The 16,232-nt window shown below is 40.4% G+C and overlaps 1 protein-coding gene across 5 annotated transcripts in view; it reads right to left on the bottom strand.

Annotated features, from left to right (window-relative positions):
- Nucleotides 1-16,232, bottom strand: part of stxbp5a (syntaxin binding protein 5a (tomosyn)) — a 74,879-nt gene that overhangs the window by 38,006 nt on the left and 20,641 nt on the right. For 3 of the 5 annotated variants that reach the window (XM_026319155.1, XM_026319154.1, XM_026319158.1), the window contains exons 3-4: nucleotides 7,374-7,455; nucleotides 6,338-6,438 (exon numbers count right to left, since the gene is read on the bottom strand). The exons of 1 other annotated variant lie outside the window; for it this stretch is intronic. In XM_026319155.1, the coding sequence (XP_026174940.1) occupies nucleotides 6,338-6,438; nucleotides 7,374-7,455 (183 nt within the window). Of the gene's footprint in view, nucleotides 1-6,337; nucleotides 6,439-7,373; nucleotides 7,456-7,606; nucleotides 7,674-16,232 lie in introns of all 5 variants that reach the window. One more of the 5 variants, XM_026319156.1, reaches the window with a different exon arrangement.

Genomic DNA, 16,232 nt, shown 5'->3' on the forward strand with positions numbered 1-16,232 from the left:
TTTAATAAACCATCGGACCATCATGTTTTTTTGTTTCAAAATGTAATCCAGGAACCATTGTGGTCCTTCAAAAACACATTTTTCTCATGTTAAGTTGTATTTGAACATGATTTTAAGAAATCAGTGTGAGGTGACATAATCAAACACAGACAGTTGATCACTGAGATACACACACACACACACACACACACACACACACACACACACACACTTGCATACACTCACTAAGAGCAACATGACTTTTCATGACAACTTGTGGCATCTTTATATCCAGCAGGCAGACTGACTAGTGGATTTAATGTCCTTTTCCATCTGCACAAACAGATGTGCCTAGTCTATTGGTACTGGAGTGTGTGCATGTGTTGGTTTTTAGTGAGAGAGTTTTGTAAAACACAAACACTGTGGGCATGAATGTGTCTTTGGATTTACGGGCCTGTACTTGTTTGTGTCTGTGCATGTACATTGGCTTCTCAGCAACTGATGTGATTTTGTGTAATTACATATGCACTGTACGTAAATGCATGTTGTATATAAATATATTTAATGTGTGCGTGTGTGTGTGTGTGTGTGTGTGCACATACAAGCTAACTGTTTATGTGTTCTGAGAGCCAGTAGGAGAGGGCCAACTGAGAGGCAATGTCAGGAGCATAATTATACAAATTTGCTTGTAGTTTGTGTTTGTGTTTGTGTTTGTGTGTGTGTGTGTGTGTGTGTGCATGCAAATACGCACCCAAGTGTTTGTGCAAATGCAAGTGTACTTATGTGTGTGTATCAATGTGTTAATACTTGTCATGTACACGCGTGTCTCGCGGTGAAACTGCCAGCTTCAAGTGGTCACGACACACAAAGGCAGCTGCCAGCTCAAGAGGCTCAGAGCCAAACACATTGCCTCAAAAATGACAGACGCCTGCCATGCACAACTCCGGGGTTAACTGCAATGTGGGCTAGGCGTTTGAGAGCATGGTTCACTGCAAATTAACAGGCAAGAGGGGAAAATTTAGAAAATCATCACATGTAACACAAGATTGTATGTGATGCTCCTGTTCAAAGAGACTCATCACTACATATGGAGTAATCTGAGCCTTTCTGTCATTAGAAAGTCAACAGTTTAACAGTTGATCTAAGTGGCATTGCTTCATCTAGTTCCTTTTTTCTGAACAATTAAATTAAATTCTCTTTTAGCTAAGCAAAGTCTTCATCAAAATATCACAGTTTCCGTATACTATATAATATATTTCAATTTGTCTCTCTGTGTTATTCTTCTGTTATTTAATAGCCTCTTCAGGAGGACCAGAACACAAAATAATTTCAGACCAACTAATTGTTCATACATTCATTTCTGCATTTTTTCAAAGGTGGACAAAGACAATGCATATATGTGAATACGAAGCAACAACGGTAAAAATGTCGATAAAATAAAAGCTGAGCAGTTCAAAAGCCTTTAGACAGACAATAGAAAAAACATCAGTGTTGAAATAAGATTTAGCAGCATACAGTCCCCATTTGGCAAAGCTCCATACTGTTCCAATCTGAGAGGCCAGAAACCCCTGACTACCCACAGGGTCTCAATTAAGAAGATTCTAATCTGATAACAGACCGCATATACACACATAAATTGTCATTATAACCCATCTCCTGTGGATTTTTACACTCTGTCTCCACTTCACACACAGAGCACTTGCGAAAACCAACTCAACGATGTGCTTTCATGATAATTGAAGTGAATTCACCTTGGCAGTTTTTTTTAAATATATGTGTTTGTGCAGTTGGAAGGTTAAGTTGGAGAGTTCTTGAAGGATATAATCCTACATGCAGAGTCATGCAGCGACTTTAATCACTTTAATCTGCTGTACCTGTGCATTTGCCCATTTTACGATATTGTATCGCTGACCTAACAATGTCAAGAAGCTATCATGTTTTGGTGTCTTTCTTTAAAAAGTCAATGCGGGCTATGACTACTGCTGAGACAGAGATCCATTCTATAAACAAAGTTTTCTTAAGAAAATCTAAACAATGAGCATGTAAACTTGAAGATCAGGTCTGATTTGTGTTGTGTACTGAGGGCGGTTGACCACGGCTTCACCGTCTTATTATCTCCCATCATATCATCCTGCATGGACAGTAACATCCACATCTGCAGTACATTCCTGTGAGGCCAGGAGGTGACGAGCGCATCCTACGCCAGAATGACTCTGCAGGATTTCTTTTGCGCTTCCTCCATCCCCACACTCCAACCCACAGACTGACTCACTGCTCTCTGGCTGAGGCCCAGTCTGTCTCAACTCCTCCTCTCTCCTTCTCTCTCCTCTCTTCTCCTCTCCTCTCCTCTCCTCTCCTCTCCTCTCCTCTCCTCTCCTCTCCTCTCCCCTAGACCCTGTGATCTAATGTGAATGGATGCTGATGCTGGAGGGCTTTCTGCAACACTGCTTTCACCCATCAACTCAAATTCTGATCAGGGGAAGGAGGGGGAGAAGAAGAAAAGAAGGTAGGAAAGAAGGATCTGTTTGGAGTGTTTGCATGGGCCCTCAGATGATAGGCAGCCTACAAATGTCAAAAAGTGAACCAGAACTATGTTGAAAATAAATGTGCAAACAAGCAACACTTAGTGGAGAAGACACGTCTAATTTAGACTTTTAGTTCAGCACTAGATCAAATATGATCTTTTTATTTTCCTTATCCATAACTCTTTTTGTTTTTTATCAGAATAACAGGTAATGTTTTTGGTGCTCACAGTCAAAAAAACAGACACTGTTAGTGAAAAAGCTGTAGACAGTGAATGCCACCCAACACCAATGTATCCATTAAGGGTAGACTTTTTAAATAAATAAGTATGCCTAATTACTTTCTTGATGATAGATGAGAAAATCAATACCACCCCCATGTCTGCACTGTGATTAGCTTTGCTTAGCAGGAAGGAACAACTAGCCTGGCTCTCTCTCTGAAGTTTAAAGGAACTACTAGCACCTCTAGATCTCACAAATTAACATCGTTTCTTGTTTCTTTGTTCGGCACACAAATAGAAACATAAAAACAACATTTTGTGGTATTACTGGGCTACACATACAGCATTATTCCTTTCTTGCCTTGACCACAAGATTACCTGCTAAGCAGTAACAAAAACATATTTAATATGTTAATTTGCAAGTTTACAGGGGGTCAGTAGTGTTTTTGAACAGCTGTTTCCCCCCTGACTCCACTCTTTATGCTAAGATAAACTAACTGCCTCAAGGCATGAAAGTGGTATGTGGTGATATTCCCATCATCATCAGTAAGAAAGTGATCATTTTCCATTGGTAAATTTCCAGCAAGTAAAATTACTACATAAAACACAGATGAAAACCAATCCAATACCTTTACTTGTGAAAAATCAATGTGGTACAAAAAAAAAAAAAAAAAAAAAAAAAAAGACGATCTCTGTGGTTAATGATGTGCCTAGAAATTTGATTTGGCTGTTTTTTTTTTTTTTCTTCTGTTGCACCCTGTTAGGAGCCTGTCGTGGCAGTTCTAGTTGGGTGACTGCCCTTTTGTTGACGGAGGAATTGGCTGCCTTGTCCTCTACGCCCTGGCAAGCTAAAGCTAAAGCTTTGAACAAATAGTCCGAGAGGAGAAAAACAAAAAGCAAAGGTAAAAACTGGCAGATGGGATGGGAGTGGCAGTGGGAGACTTTTATAGACTTTACACATCTGTTCGATTCAATTTTGCAACCTGTTGGTCTTCAAAAGCATCTACACTATTTCTTGGATTCACTTCATCAGTCATTCTTAGCCGCAGATGACACTCAGTACTGGGATCCTGAAGTGTCCATTTGGATATAACCTCATGTTATTTCTACTGACAATTATATTAAATAGCCTTGATCCAGACAACAAAGGGGGGGAACCACCTTTTGTAAAAATAAACAAAGCGGAGATAACAGACTACTGGAGCCTTCAGACCCTGAGGAAATCTTAAAATCTTAGAGTGCAAAACATTTGGCTAAACTGTGTGATAGGAAAGATGAAAAAGTTATAATAATGATAACTAGGGAGGAGTGCAGAGTTATCCATCAGTACACAGCAGGGGAAAATTGACGACTGATCTGAAAACACTTGACCATAATTCAGTGCCAATGGAAGACACAATTGCCTTTAATATAAAGCATTTCAAATATTCTGCTTGAATGAAAGGGAAAGAAAAATGTTGCTAAGTAGGATTTTTTTATGCTGCACTGAATCAGCAAAGCCGTCGCCCTTATTACAAAACAAATAATTGGATTAAAAGCCCAAAACATTGCCTGCTTCCAGCCATTTATTAGATGAGTAGTAGATGTTTCAAGCATGTCAAGAGGTGTAAGCTTATTATATTATTTAAAATGCATTTTCTTACATGTACAGCATCTATTTCTATCTACTTACTGCTGTCCATGGTCCTGATAAGCCAAGCAGCCCAGCATTTGGTGCCAAAGGTCACAGGCAAATCCTTAACAGGTTAAAGGGCTAAAGGGCAGCACATAAAATAGCACAAAGCAATGCAATGAATGCATCCCATATGTTTTCTATACACCCATAAAGTGGCTGGTTCTTGAGATATATATCATGAAGAGATGAAGCATGTCATTTATGATGTCAGGATATGTTATTTTTCTTTTTTCCAGCATCAGTGCTCATATGCATTGATGCAGTGAAGAGTGACAGCAAAGCCCTCAAGTGAAATCGTTTTAAGGGGCCAAACAACCAGACTGATGTCTAATGCTCAGATCAACTAGAGACTGTCAGGCTACTGGGGCTCAAGTATTTGTGTTTTCCCAAACAAGTCCATACCTCACATATTATGTATGGATGAGGACCGAAAGGCAGAACTCATCCTCTTGAATTTTTAATGAGCTGAAAAAACACAATGTGATTACACTGTGATGTAAAACTCTAATCATTGTCCTTACTCTTAGTCCTCTTCGCTCCAGTTTTAGTTTTTTAAAATAATTTACCTTACCCAATCACAACCACCACCCCCTGCCCCTTTTAAATCTTTAACTGTTCTTTCACACAAGGTTCTTTTTACTAGTTTACTTTCTTCTACTCCTCTTCCCTTTCGAGTGACTTTGCAGATTCTCCTTCCCCTCTTGATATCTTGAGATGCAGTAACTCCTCTCTGATGCTGTTGCCTCGGGGTCATTGAGTTGGGCAGCAGTGCTTACTAAATGTCAGAGGCGGTCAAGCACCTCCTTAAGAACATAACCAACTCCAAAAGCTGCTGCCGGCCACCTGTCCATCACATCAGTGATGTCTCTGATTATTGGCTCTGACGTTTAACCCGTTCACCATTTTTCACAGTGACAGATGAGCGGCCTATGATATGATTGGCTCTGATGGGAAATCGTTGCATTTGTGATTGGAGGAGGCAGTGGATACTAACTTCCTTGAGGTGCGATGACTCTGCATTTCACTTGTCTTTTTAGTGCAGAACTTTGATGTTGGGAATACTTGATCATTTCATGGTTTGTTTGCATGTTTTTTTGTCTACTACATTTATCAAACCAACAGGGCATTTTGAAAGCATATTGTTTGTCTTTAGCTCCATTTAAATCCATTCTATTCGCAAATCCAAACAGAAATCCTACTGTATGCCTTAAAACCTAATTCTAAAAATATAGGGTGTAAACACTTTGTAATTAATAAACTAAAAAGTGGAATTGCTTGTTAAATGGTTCCAAAAAAAAAAAAAAAACTGTCTGGACTCATCTGCATTTCAGCCTAATTAAAGCTTCTATCTGTGTCCTTCATGAAGATGATTCACTGACTCGTGCTTTTAATTTCACACACCAACCACTATCTCAAAATGGGAAAGTATGTGCATTTGGGTACATGTATTAATTGTCTGTATGGATTGTTTGTGTGTGCTCATGCTCTGTTTGTGTGTAACAAGCTGCTGGAGTAAACCTTCAGGTGTTTAGGGGTCGGTTTACACCTGTGCCCCAGTGATGGGAAAGCCTCAAAGGCAGAGTAAGTGACCCAAATAATGAGCGTTTAGTTAGGGACCAGCAGAGAGTGAGAAAAAGAGAGAGAGCAAGAGAGAGAGCATCAGCGTCTCTGTCACCTCCTTATGCCCTGTGCACAGTTTTGGAGGCGCGCAGACACATTTGCCAAACGAAATGCCGTCTGTTTGCATAGAGCACAACAGTCAGCGAAAACTAACAGTTCACACAGGCAGCAAACTGTGACACTGCCCCTGCTCAGAAAACCACAATTTATATTGCACCAGAGCAAGTGAGAGGGAGGGAGAGGAATAACTGTGAGAAGAGGAGGAAAGAGAGTGGCACCAAGATGGACACACTACCTGTCTCATCATTTGCAGTTCTCACCTCTCTCTGTTGAACTTGAGGGAGTGAAGGATGGCTGGCCTCTTCTGCCGCAGGTTCCACAGGTGGACGCTGTCATCAGCCAGAGCACTCACCAGCGCTCCCTGCAATAACAGAAGAGACGTTTCATCTATATTAAAAGATATTAAAATCTTGGGAGTTGAAATAAATCAGGAGTGATTTTAATTGCACTGATTTTCATAAACATCTCTACAAACTGCAGATTTTATCTTTGAGCAGGACATGCATGAGTCACACTTCATTCCCTAAACCAGGCAGCTTTCTCCCAGGTAACGATGATGATTCATAAGATGTATATGAGTGTATGTGTCCATGTAGGAGGCACTAAAAATCGTCTCCATCTCCCTCGGGTCTTGTTTGAGCTGCTGAGTCACAGTCACACAGGCGCTGACAAACACACACAGAAACACACACACAACTAAGCTTTAAATACTGCATTTCTCATAATTGTGAAGTAAATCAAACCCATGTTTTTTTTTTTTTCATCTGAATCAGAAAGTGCTGTAAGTATTAAATATTCAGAGCATTCCTCCAGTTTGTCAATCAACACAAAATGCTTTGAAATTTTTATTATGGCCTGTGGCAAAATGTGACATATGGTCAGAACTGCCTAGTTTAGCTGAGCAATTACTTAATAGTGGCAGCATGAGTTGTGGGTTGACTCATATTTGTGACTTTTTGTGATTTTAAAAGGAAGGATGCAAACAACCCTTAAACTCTACAATGTATTTCCTATGTAAAGTCTTTGGAAAAGGAAAGCTGTTAAAAATTTGACACTTTCAATACAATGGCCAGCAGATTCTAAATGTGAGAACGTTCTTGCTGTCTTGTTGTCTTACAGACAGATGGGACTATGATAGAAGTTAGAAAGCCTGTATGCTGATCAGTAATCTATTTTTAAGACTTTGGCCATTTCAAATTCATTGGGTACATTTTTTTTTCTCTCTTTGTAAGACAGCACTAGTCTTACTAATGAGTACAGACACATCAACGGAGGGAGTTTTTTTTATTAACCTACCTCATTGATGAGAAACTGTAGCTGGATGACAGCTGCTCCGCTCTCGTGCTGACAGTAACACTCCACACCCGGACGACCAAACCTGCAAAGTTCTGTGTTAAGGAGCAAACACTAACACCAAAGGGATGTATCTCCAGACCAATAGGCTGTGTGTGTAAAAGACAGCCCAATACTGTGTACTGCATATGCATGGGGTTTCTTTTTTCCCCCAAAAAGAACAAGTGCCTCAGTACCTGAAGGCCATTTGTTCCTCGTTACTCTCGTTTCAAAAGGTCGTGACATCTGTTAACGGGTTACCTGCTGGGAGAGAAAATGGAATATCCACTGTGACATTTTTAGATATACCAACGGAGATGTTCATCTTGCATTACTATACCCTTTCTGACCCCACATATTCCTGTGCATCACATTTCTTTTGTGAAAATACAGTCTTGTAATTATGCAACACTTCATTATCTGCCCTACAGTCATAAACCATAGGGCTTAGTTTAGTTTTATTTTAAGAGAATACATTCTTTTGTAAAGCACTTTGCATTGCATTTATGTATGAAACGTGCTATATAAATAACCTTGCTCTGCCTTGCCTTAAAACAAAGGCACTTAGGAAACAATTACCAAACATTATGTATAATTCAGGTGGCCATAATGACTTGGAAATACCAAACCATGTAAATGATTGCAATTAGACAAAAATAGTAGCATGTTAGACAGTGGAGAGTTCTTGGGAGGAATAAATATACAGAGTCAAAACAAAAATTGGCAGTGCTGCAGTAATGGAAGATAACTGTAACAGGATTGAGGGGGAGAAAATGGAAGAAGGGGGGAATTCAGATATTCAAATATTCAGAAAATGATTCAGCAGAGAAGAGGTGGATATTACGTGAGCAGATGAGAAAATAATAGCAGAGAGGGAGAGAGAAAAAGAGGACACGCTTGAACTCTGATAAAAAAAAAAAAAAAAACCTAAATGCAGAACAGAGAGAGAAAACCGGAAGAGAAGGATGCAAGGGTGGAGGCTGGAAATAAACAGAAAGAGGACAGTAGAGAGGACAGATTAAAAGTGAACAACAAGCTGCTCTTCCTGTGGAGAGTGAATAGGCGTGTTTAATGATTATATCTAGTCATTCCCCCCATGAGCCTCCGGCCTAAGTTGGGGCGGTGGTGGCAGTTCATACAAAGAGGTGTAACACTACAGATGACAGTACTGCTAGCAGATTCACAATTGTGAGCATCTAATCAGTCTTCTCAATCACCCTGGAAGTGCTAAATTTCATAATACAGCTCTGGATCTTGGGTCAGTCTTAAAACACTGTTTCACAGAGCACATGGTTCCCCTCCAATCACATATCAGCATATTATAGCTGCCTCTGTGCTGGTTGGACTCAGCTGCAAAGCTTTCCCCAGAATGTTCAGTTGGATTAAAGCTAAGGACGACTGAAGGAGACCAAAACTTTCACCCCGCGGGGCATGGAGAGGGGTACACACCAGGTCAGTGATGATCAGACACTAGAGTCAGTAACCATCATCCTATGGATAGCTTAGCCACAAAAACTTGAAATGTACCCAGCTGTATCCTTAAGCCTAGTTCTGATGTCGTGAGGTGTGACTGAATGAACTATAAGTAGAAATGTCTGTAGTGTGTGGACATTGAACGGATGCACAGTCGTCATCTAGGAAAAACACTCCAATAGTTCATGTATGTCTGTCTTCAGAGTTACCACAGTACCACATAAACCTAGGATGACTGATTAAAAACAACAGCGTGAATACTCAGTCACTACTATCAGACTTGAGAAACAGGAGAAAAAGAAGTTGGAGAATTCAAAGAAAGCTAAAATAAACTCAATATACTATTAGGATCAAAGAGAAGGGTAGAGAGAGAACATAAAAGCTAGAGGTACATAGATGCGTATTTTTTTCTCCGTATGCAAACAGCGGAAGCTCAGAACAGAAGAATTTGGATGCTGTTTGGATGTCTCAGCAGAGGATTCTCAAAGTGACAGAAGGTCACTGCTGCACTGAACATTCAGAGTTGTAAACTACATTAACTTTAAAAAAGTACTCTGATTTAAGTAGAGGCAAAAAAGCTCATTAACATGCACAAATGTCACTGCCATGGCCAGTGGATGTGAACAGAGGACCCCAATGCTCTCTCCACTTGACATACTATGACCACTATCCTCCCGGATACTGCTGCTAGCTAATCTGTCACAGACTTGGAAAGGGACAATGATGTCCATGTAGGTCAAAATGTAGCGGAAGGGGGAGCAAGCTTAGATCTGCTCACATAATGAGGATCATAATGTACAATATGCTTAAAAGCTTTTAATTATGTTTTTTTTTAATCCTTTCCAAGCTCAGAAGGGGAAAGTGATGAGAGAGAAAATTACACCTATGTCATTGTTGCTTGCCAGCACACAAGAAATAATCTACCACCCTAAGGTGTCAGCTGAATTGCTGATTGTACACAAAGGTAATCAGCAGAGCTGGCAATTTGTCTGCATTAACTGTAGTGTAGTAAGTTAATAATCACTCCCTAAATTGAGGAAAGAGTGATCCAAAATTGGACGGAAAATACAGTAATGTTCCTGATAGTAGCTCATGTCAATAAAGACAAGAACACCTAAAGGTGTTTTTTTTTTTTTTTGTTTGTTCGTGTTTGTTTTGTTTTCTCATGCCTGATTGTTTTCCAGGGAATTACAGCGTTTCGTTTTTTTTCCACAGCTCAGCTTTGTGTTTCATCTCTGTACAGAAGTTTATCGAGCACCCTTTTCATATGTAACCTTCATACATGCAGCGGGGGTCTGTGTGTCAAGACGGTCTGGGACCGATGACGGCACAGTCCATCGAACTCCAAGTGACTTAATTTAAAACTCTTTCCTAAAGTTGCCTGGCAACCAAGTCTTCGGAGCCTCAGAAAGAGAGAGGAAAAGATTTAAGGGTGCACTCACATGGCCTTCTCTCTGAAGAGAGGCAGCCGTCCCACAGGCACGTTATCACGAAGGACACATACTCCTCGACACAGACGTGATCATAAAAAAAAAAAAAAAAAATCTGCCAAAGTAATTGAAACCATCAAAGAGTTAAGGACTGACTTTTGTTCATGTGTTTCAAGTCAGTGATGCCAAAATAATTATCACACAGCTGTAAAGTAAGTACACAAAGTATGTATAAATATCTCTCAAAAATTTTATTTACTTGTGGACAACTGTTTCAAAAGTTTCTGACAAATGCATACATCAGGAGCCAAGATTCCTTTAATTGATTGCATCAGACTGACTATTTAAGGTAATTTGTAAAGTGACAATCATTTGAAATGTATGTAAATGTTTCATAAATAAGTTCACCAGACAAAAGGGCACATCCTTTTATAAAAAGTATTTTCTCTTCAAATGCCCTTTGTGTTGCACTCTCATATCTGATGTTAATTCGGTCTTTACCCGGTGCTTAAAGCTTTTTAGTTTGTTTTTGTGAACCTCTGGCACTATGGAGCTGTTTACCACAGCTGTGTCAAAATATGTTTCCTACAAAATACGTTTCCTCTGGCAGTATGTCTTTGCCTCGATTTCACGCGAGGGTGGAAAATAACATCATTTCAATTTCTGTGGGTTGATTTTACATCATTGTCTACCAATGTTTACCAAACATTTCATGGGAATAAATAAAGAAAACCACTAAATGACTTCCTATGGTACATAAACTTATTAACCTTGAAGCAAATGGAATAGACCTACATAACGTAAATGGAAATACTTGATTGGATTTTGCCCATAACTTTCTCATTTTGGTACATCTTGGAACAATCCTCAGGTGCGGACGATGTAATTTTATGTTGTTATTTAGCTATTTGGGACAAAAATAAGATAATGGGAATGGGGGAAAGAAGATATAATTCCTGCCACACTGTGAGCGACAAGTGATGTCAAACGAGTCGATATCCATGGTTACTTAACACCTAAAATGCCAGCAAAATAAAAAAAGAACCCTGAAATGATTCAGGAAATGACACTTTACGAGAGAAGTTCCTTCACATCTCAGCTGCCATTGTCATATTTTTTCCAGTGTTTTAACAAACATGGCCCAGAGGTGTCTCTGCTCGAACCACGTGGGACAGGCTCAGCAGGATATGTGTCACAGCTACTGATGAGAGAATTCCTCATTCCGTTTTAACCATGGAGGTCTCCGTCTTCGTATGTGCCCCTCTCAGCACACGCTAAAAGTGGACAGACTGACCGCAGGCAGTGATAGGAGCGAGACAAGACGACAGGAAGGGAGAGGAAGACAGAGAGTGAAAGCGGAAAGTGGGTCAGCTTCACGTCTTGTCGAGTCCAATAAAATTTTCCCAAAGCTCTTCCAGAAGTCAAAGTTGACTGATAATTCACTGTACTACTGCTCCTCATATTTATTTGTCCCAGAGCCACGGGCAACTTCTCTGACAAATAAAGGTGAGTCAGTGGGAGTATGGCAAAGCAAAGCTGTCTTAGCGTGAAGTGGCTGGGTACAGGGAAACAGACTGCAGGGTTTGTTTTTTTAAACCCTGTTCTCCAAAAATAGAGTTGATCTTGATAAGTACAATTGAATAGGGATAAGCCTGTATTTCACATTAGAGAAGGGTTGGCATACTGCTTGTCTGCTTACCTCAAAAATATCATATCTGTATATATGGATGTCTGGGAGTGGAATAAATGCTGCTCCAGACAAGACTGAGAAAGTTCCAGAGGGGTGAAACAGAGGATGGAGGGTAGACAACAAAAAGAGACGCAAGAGTATGTTTAACCATGAACCAGAGCTATGAAATAATGGATGTGAAAAAAGGGAAACAGTAAAACAAAGGAGATATTACAGAGGAAGAGACACTGAAAAGAGAGAGAGAGGTGATTAATGAAGGATAAAGAGGAGCCAGGATAAAAGAGAGGTACTGATAGAAAGTACCAGAAAGAGCAAGCCTGGGAGCACTGAGTTGCTATGACGTTGGGCCTGAAGTGACGTCAAAGCTAGCCACTCAAACATCCCCCTGCCTGGAGAGAGGCGGGGCCACGGGGCACAGGCTGCTCTGCACAGGACCCAGAGACAGAAATGAGGTGATGGAATTTGGTATGCAGAAAACAGGAGCAGGATTTGTGAAAGAAATAAAAGGCAGAAATAGAGAAAAAATAAGGTGTACAGAAGCGAGACAGGGGACACTAAGGAAGCCTTCACAACTATAACTCAAGGAAACAACACAGTAATAAGCCTAGAGGAACAGCAATCTCACAAAGACCCTGACGGCAACAACAAAGGACTCCGCTCAGGTGCTTATCCAAACATTACTCTGCTCCTACTTGGGGATAATATCCTACAAATCATCCATAATGCTGCAGTCCACCTTGACCTCAACCGGCATGTTGAGCGCATGAGCGCTCCCCTGTCACCCATCTCCCACCCTCCCTCTGGCTGCCTGCAGCTGTTTACATCAAATTTAAAGGTTGCTGACAGAGCTGCGTTTCCAATCCTCCATGCCATGATCCAGTCCTGCACTGACTGCTACTCAGATATTACCAAGCACTTAGTGCTACCTTTCTTAAGTCAGCCTTTCTTGTTGCTAAACCCTGAGTTGGCATGTTTGACTGTGTTTTTGATACATTTTTTTAATAATAGCTTTCTAAAGCACAGGATTTAAAGGGGTGGTACAGTGGGTTCAGACCTGCTGGTCACCCAGGGCCCTTCTGTGTGGACTTTGCATGTTCTCCTCATGTCGGTGTGGGTTTTCCTCCTTGTAAACACATGCAGCATAGGTTAACTAACCTATATGATTTTCTGTCTCTCTGATGTGTCAGCCCCGTGATCTGCCCAGGGTGTACACCTTTCTTGTTTCAGATGAAGTTACTCAACTTATCCATCGACCCCGACATGCTCTTTGTGCAGACTCTGTTGCTCTGTATATTATGTATGAGTTCCCTCCTTAGCTTGTGTTAATATTATGGCCACTGGAGGACCTGTATTTACAACATGTATCAGGGATACGCACCTGCTGGCCGCAGTTCTCTCCTACTGAACCATAACTACAGCCATGAATAACACCTGGACACAGCCATTAAATGGTATGGCAAATGTGCATTTGCTATCACATTTGAAAACTTAAAGATAAATGTGTTTTAAACAGGTTTCAGTAGTCGCTTAGCAACAGGAGGAACAATGACTAATACCCCACCATGGTGCTGGTGTACACTGCAAGCTATAACAGCTCTCTGGACACCGGTCTTCACCCTGTGAGCTCTATAAATTTACACACTGTAGCACTAAAGGGGGCCCCATGACTTGTTTCTGTTCATTTGTTCTCCTTTTGCCTCCCTCTGCAAGAACGCTTCAGTAGAACCAACTGTGTCGGAGAAAGAGAGAGTGCAAGGAAGCTATGAGAGTCAAGCTCCTTCATGAAAATGAGTTACATGTCACTGAAACTCAAGGAGTGCAAGCGGAGACGGTAGACATAACAACAACAACAACAACAAAAAACCTAGAGCCGAGCAAACTGGTGATTCATTTGTTTAACACAGTGCTTGTATAAATAATCTCCCTTGACACATTTAATTTATTTTGCAGGCAAACAATTAAACTCCAATAGGGCTTTTGAGTATTTGTCACTGCCTCAGCTTCCATACCTTGGAAAACATTATGATGCACACACGCACACACACACACACACACACACAAACACACACATCTATTATAGCCCCTGTCCCTAAGATTTATCTAGATGACACTTTTGACAATGGCCATTTGCTGAGGTGCACAGTTCAATGTTGTGTTAATGCCTATCTACATAAAAAAATAAGCATATTCTAAGAGTTTACAAGTGGAAGACTGATTAGAATGAAAAGATAGTGAAATGATGACTCCTCTGAGGGGTTTCCTCTGTTTACAAAATATAAGATCTTTACCAAATAGAAGTATCAGAATCCTTTTGTCATTAATTCCTTGTTGCAATCGTATATTGCAGAAAAATGAACAGACCTGTGATGAATATAGTGAAGCACAATGCAGAGACACAAAGACTACTGCTCTTTTAAGAAATACCCAACCATCCATTATCCACTGCTTATCCTCCCAGGGTTGCAGGGGGCTGGAGCCATATTAAGAAATATTGTCTTATGAATTAGTCTGGGTCAATGCAGGTAAGGGAGGTGCAGTGAGGATGCATAATAAAAACTATAAGCTCCCCATGCTGTAGTGAAAATCTGGACTATTGGCTCCTGGGACATGGCCAGTTCTGCCCTGTAGTAGAGTTTCAAAAACCCAGAACATCAACTAATTTTAGCAAGACAACTCAGCATAGAGCTACTGCACGGCCAGTCCGAGACCAATACCTGAAAAAAGATTACACAGAGGGAGGGAGGAGGGGGTAGGAAGACAATAAAATCCAGAAAAGAGGTTTGGAAATTCACTGGGTAAAAGGATCGTAGGCAGGTAAGAGGACAGGAGGATGGAAGCAGAGAGGGAATGAGGATGAGACAGAAGGGAAACAGGAGAGAGTAAAGGGGTAAACTGTGAGAGAACAAATCTCGAGTCAGCAGAACAGGTTATGGCCAAACCTCCTGCAAACAGCATGCATAACATAGCAGCAAGAATGAAAGATGCAGAAAAAAAAAAACCAGGTGAAAATGAAAGACCAGATGAGGAGTGCAGCACAGGGAAGAGAGGGGAGTAAACAAATTCACTACGGAGGAAGCAATACTGTATGGAAGGAAAAGAGGAATACTAGAATAATTATGTAGTACTTCGACATTTCTATACTTTGAATATCTTGGATAGAGAGACATGTGATTTAAGCTGTATTACTGAAACTGCCAAACTGTTCAACAGTCTCATTTACATGAGTGTGGTAGACAATTGTTATCATAGCAATGCAAAACTACTGTCTCTGGTTTCAATTTCTGCTGGAATTGTTGAACTGTATTGTACCTCTTCTGACCAACGTATGAAAATAAGGATTACGATTTTATCCCTTTAGAAGTAGAACAGTAATCAAGTCTTGTGCACAATTTATTACCAAGATAAATAAAATGTTTGGCTTTGGGTGAGTACCAGTCATACTGGTTTTGTGTGTTTTGTTCATTGTTATGTGCATATGGTATGTCAGACAAAAGAGACTTAATTAGCTGATTACAAGGTGGCTATGTATTAAACATGAACCCTGGCCTGTGGACGAGCACGAAAACACCGGTTCTGTCTGCTCTGAACCCCAGTTGGCTTATTACAGCTTGAACTCAAGCTTCACTGACAACACTTGGTGACTCTTACAGCTATGAGTATGCATCTGTGTGTGAGTAACATTCAGACTGGAGAGGAAAGAACTTGGCAACACAACTAGACGCATTAGGACTGTGATGGAAACCTTAATAGACATTAGAGTCAATCTGTTCTGTTCTGTTCCCTTGCTGGTTTAAGTTTAGATCCCACCTGAGCTACTGCCCCTGGTTTCTGTATTTCGCTGCACATCTTCCATCATCACTAATAAAAGTTGAGATGTCAAATAAAAAGTAAAACATTTGGCTCTTAAGCCTCTAATTACCCCCCCTATGTTCACAGGGAAGTTGCTAACATTGTGTGAGTGATGGGCAGGTTACATGCAGTGGGATTTTAGAGCATTTTCCCTAAGAGTCTAATTTTTATGTAACAATAATCAAGTCATCATTTAAGTGCACTGCATTATGTGACTGCTCTTAGGAGGACTGGAGAGTCTACATTGTCATTATACAGTGGTTATAATTGCACTTTTTATCCAACTATTCAATACACTGAACTCAGTTTCCAAATACCTGTTCTCCACATACCTCATGAATAAATCAATTAACAACTACAGTAATCTTTACACTAAATGTG

Source organism: Mastacembelus armatus, chromosome 24 (assembly GCF_900324485.2).
Source record: "Mastacembelus armatus chromosome 24, fMasArm1.2, whole genome shotgun sequence".
NCBI lineage: Eukaryota > Metazoa > Chordata > Actinopteri > Synbranchiformes > Mastacembelidae > Mastacembelus > Mastacembelus armatus.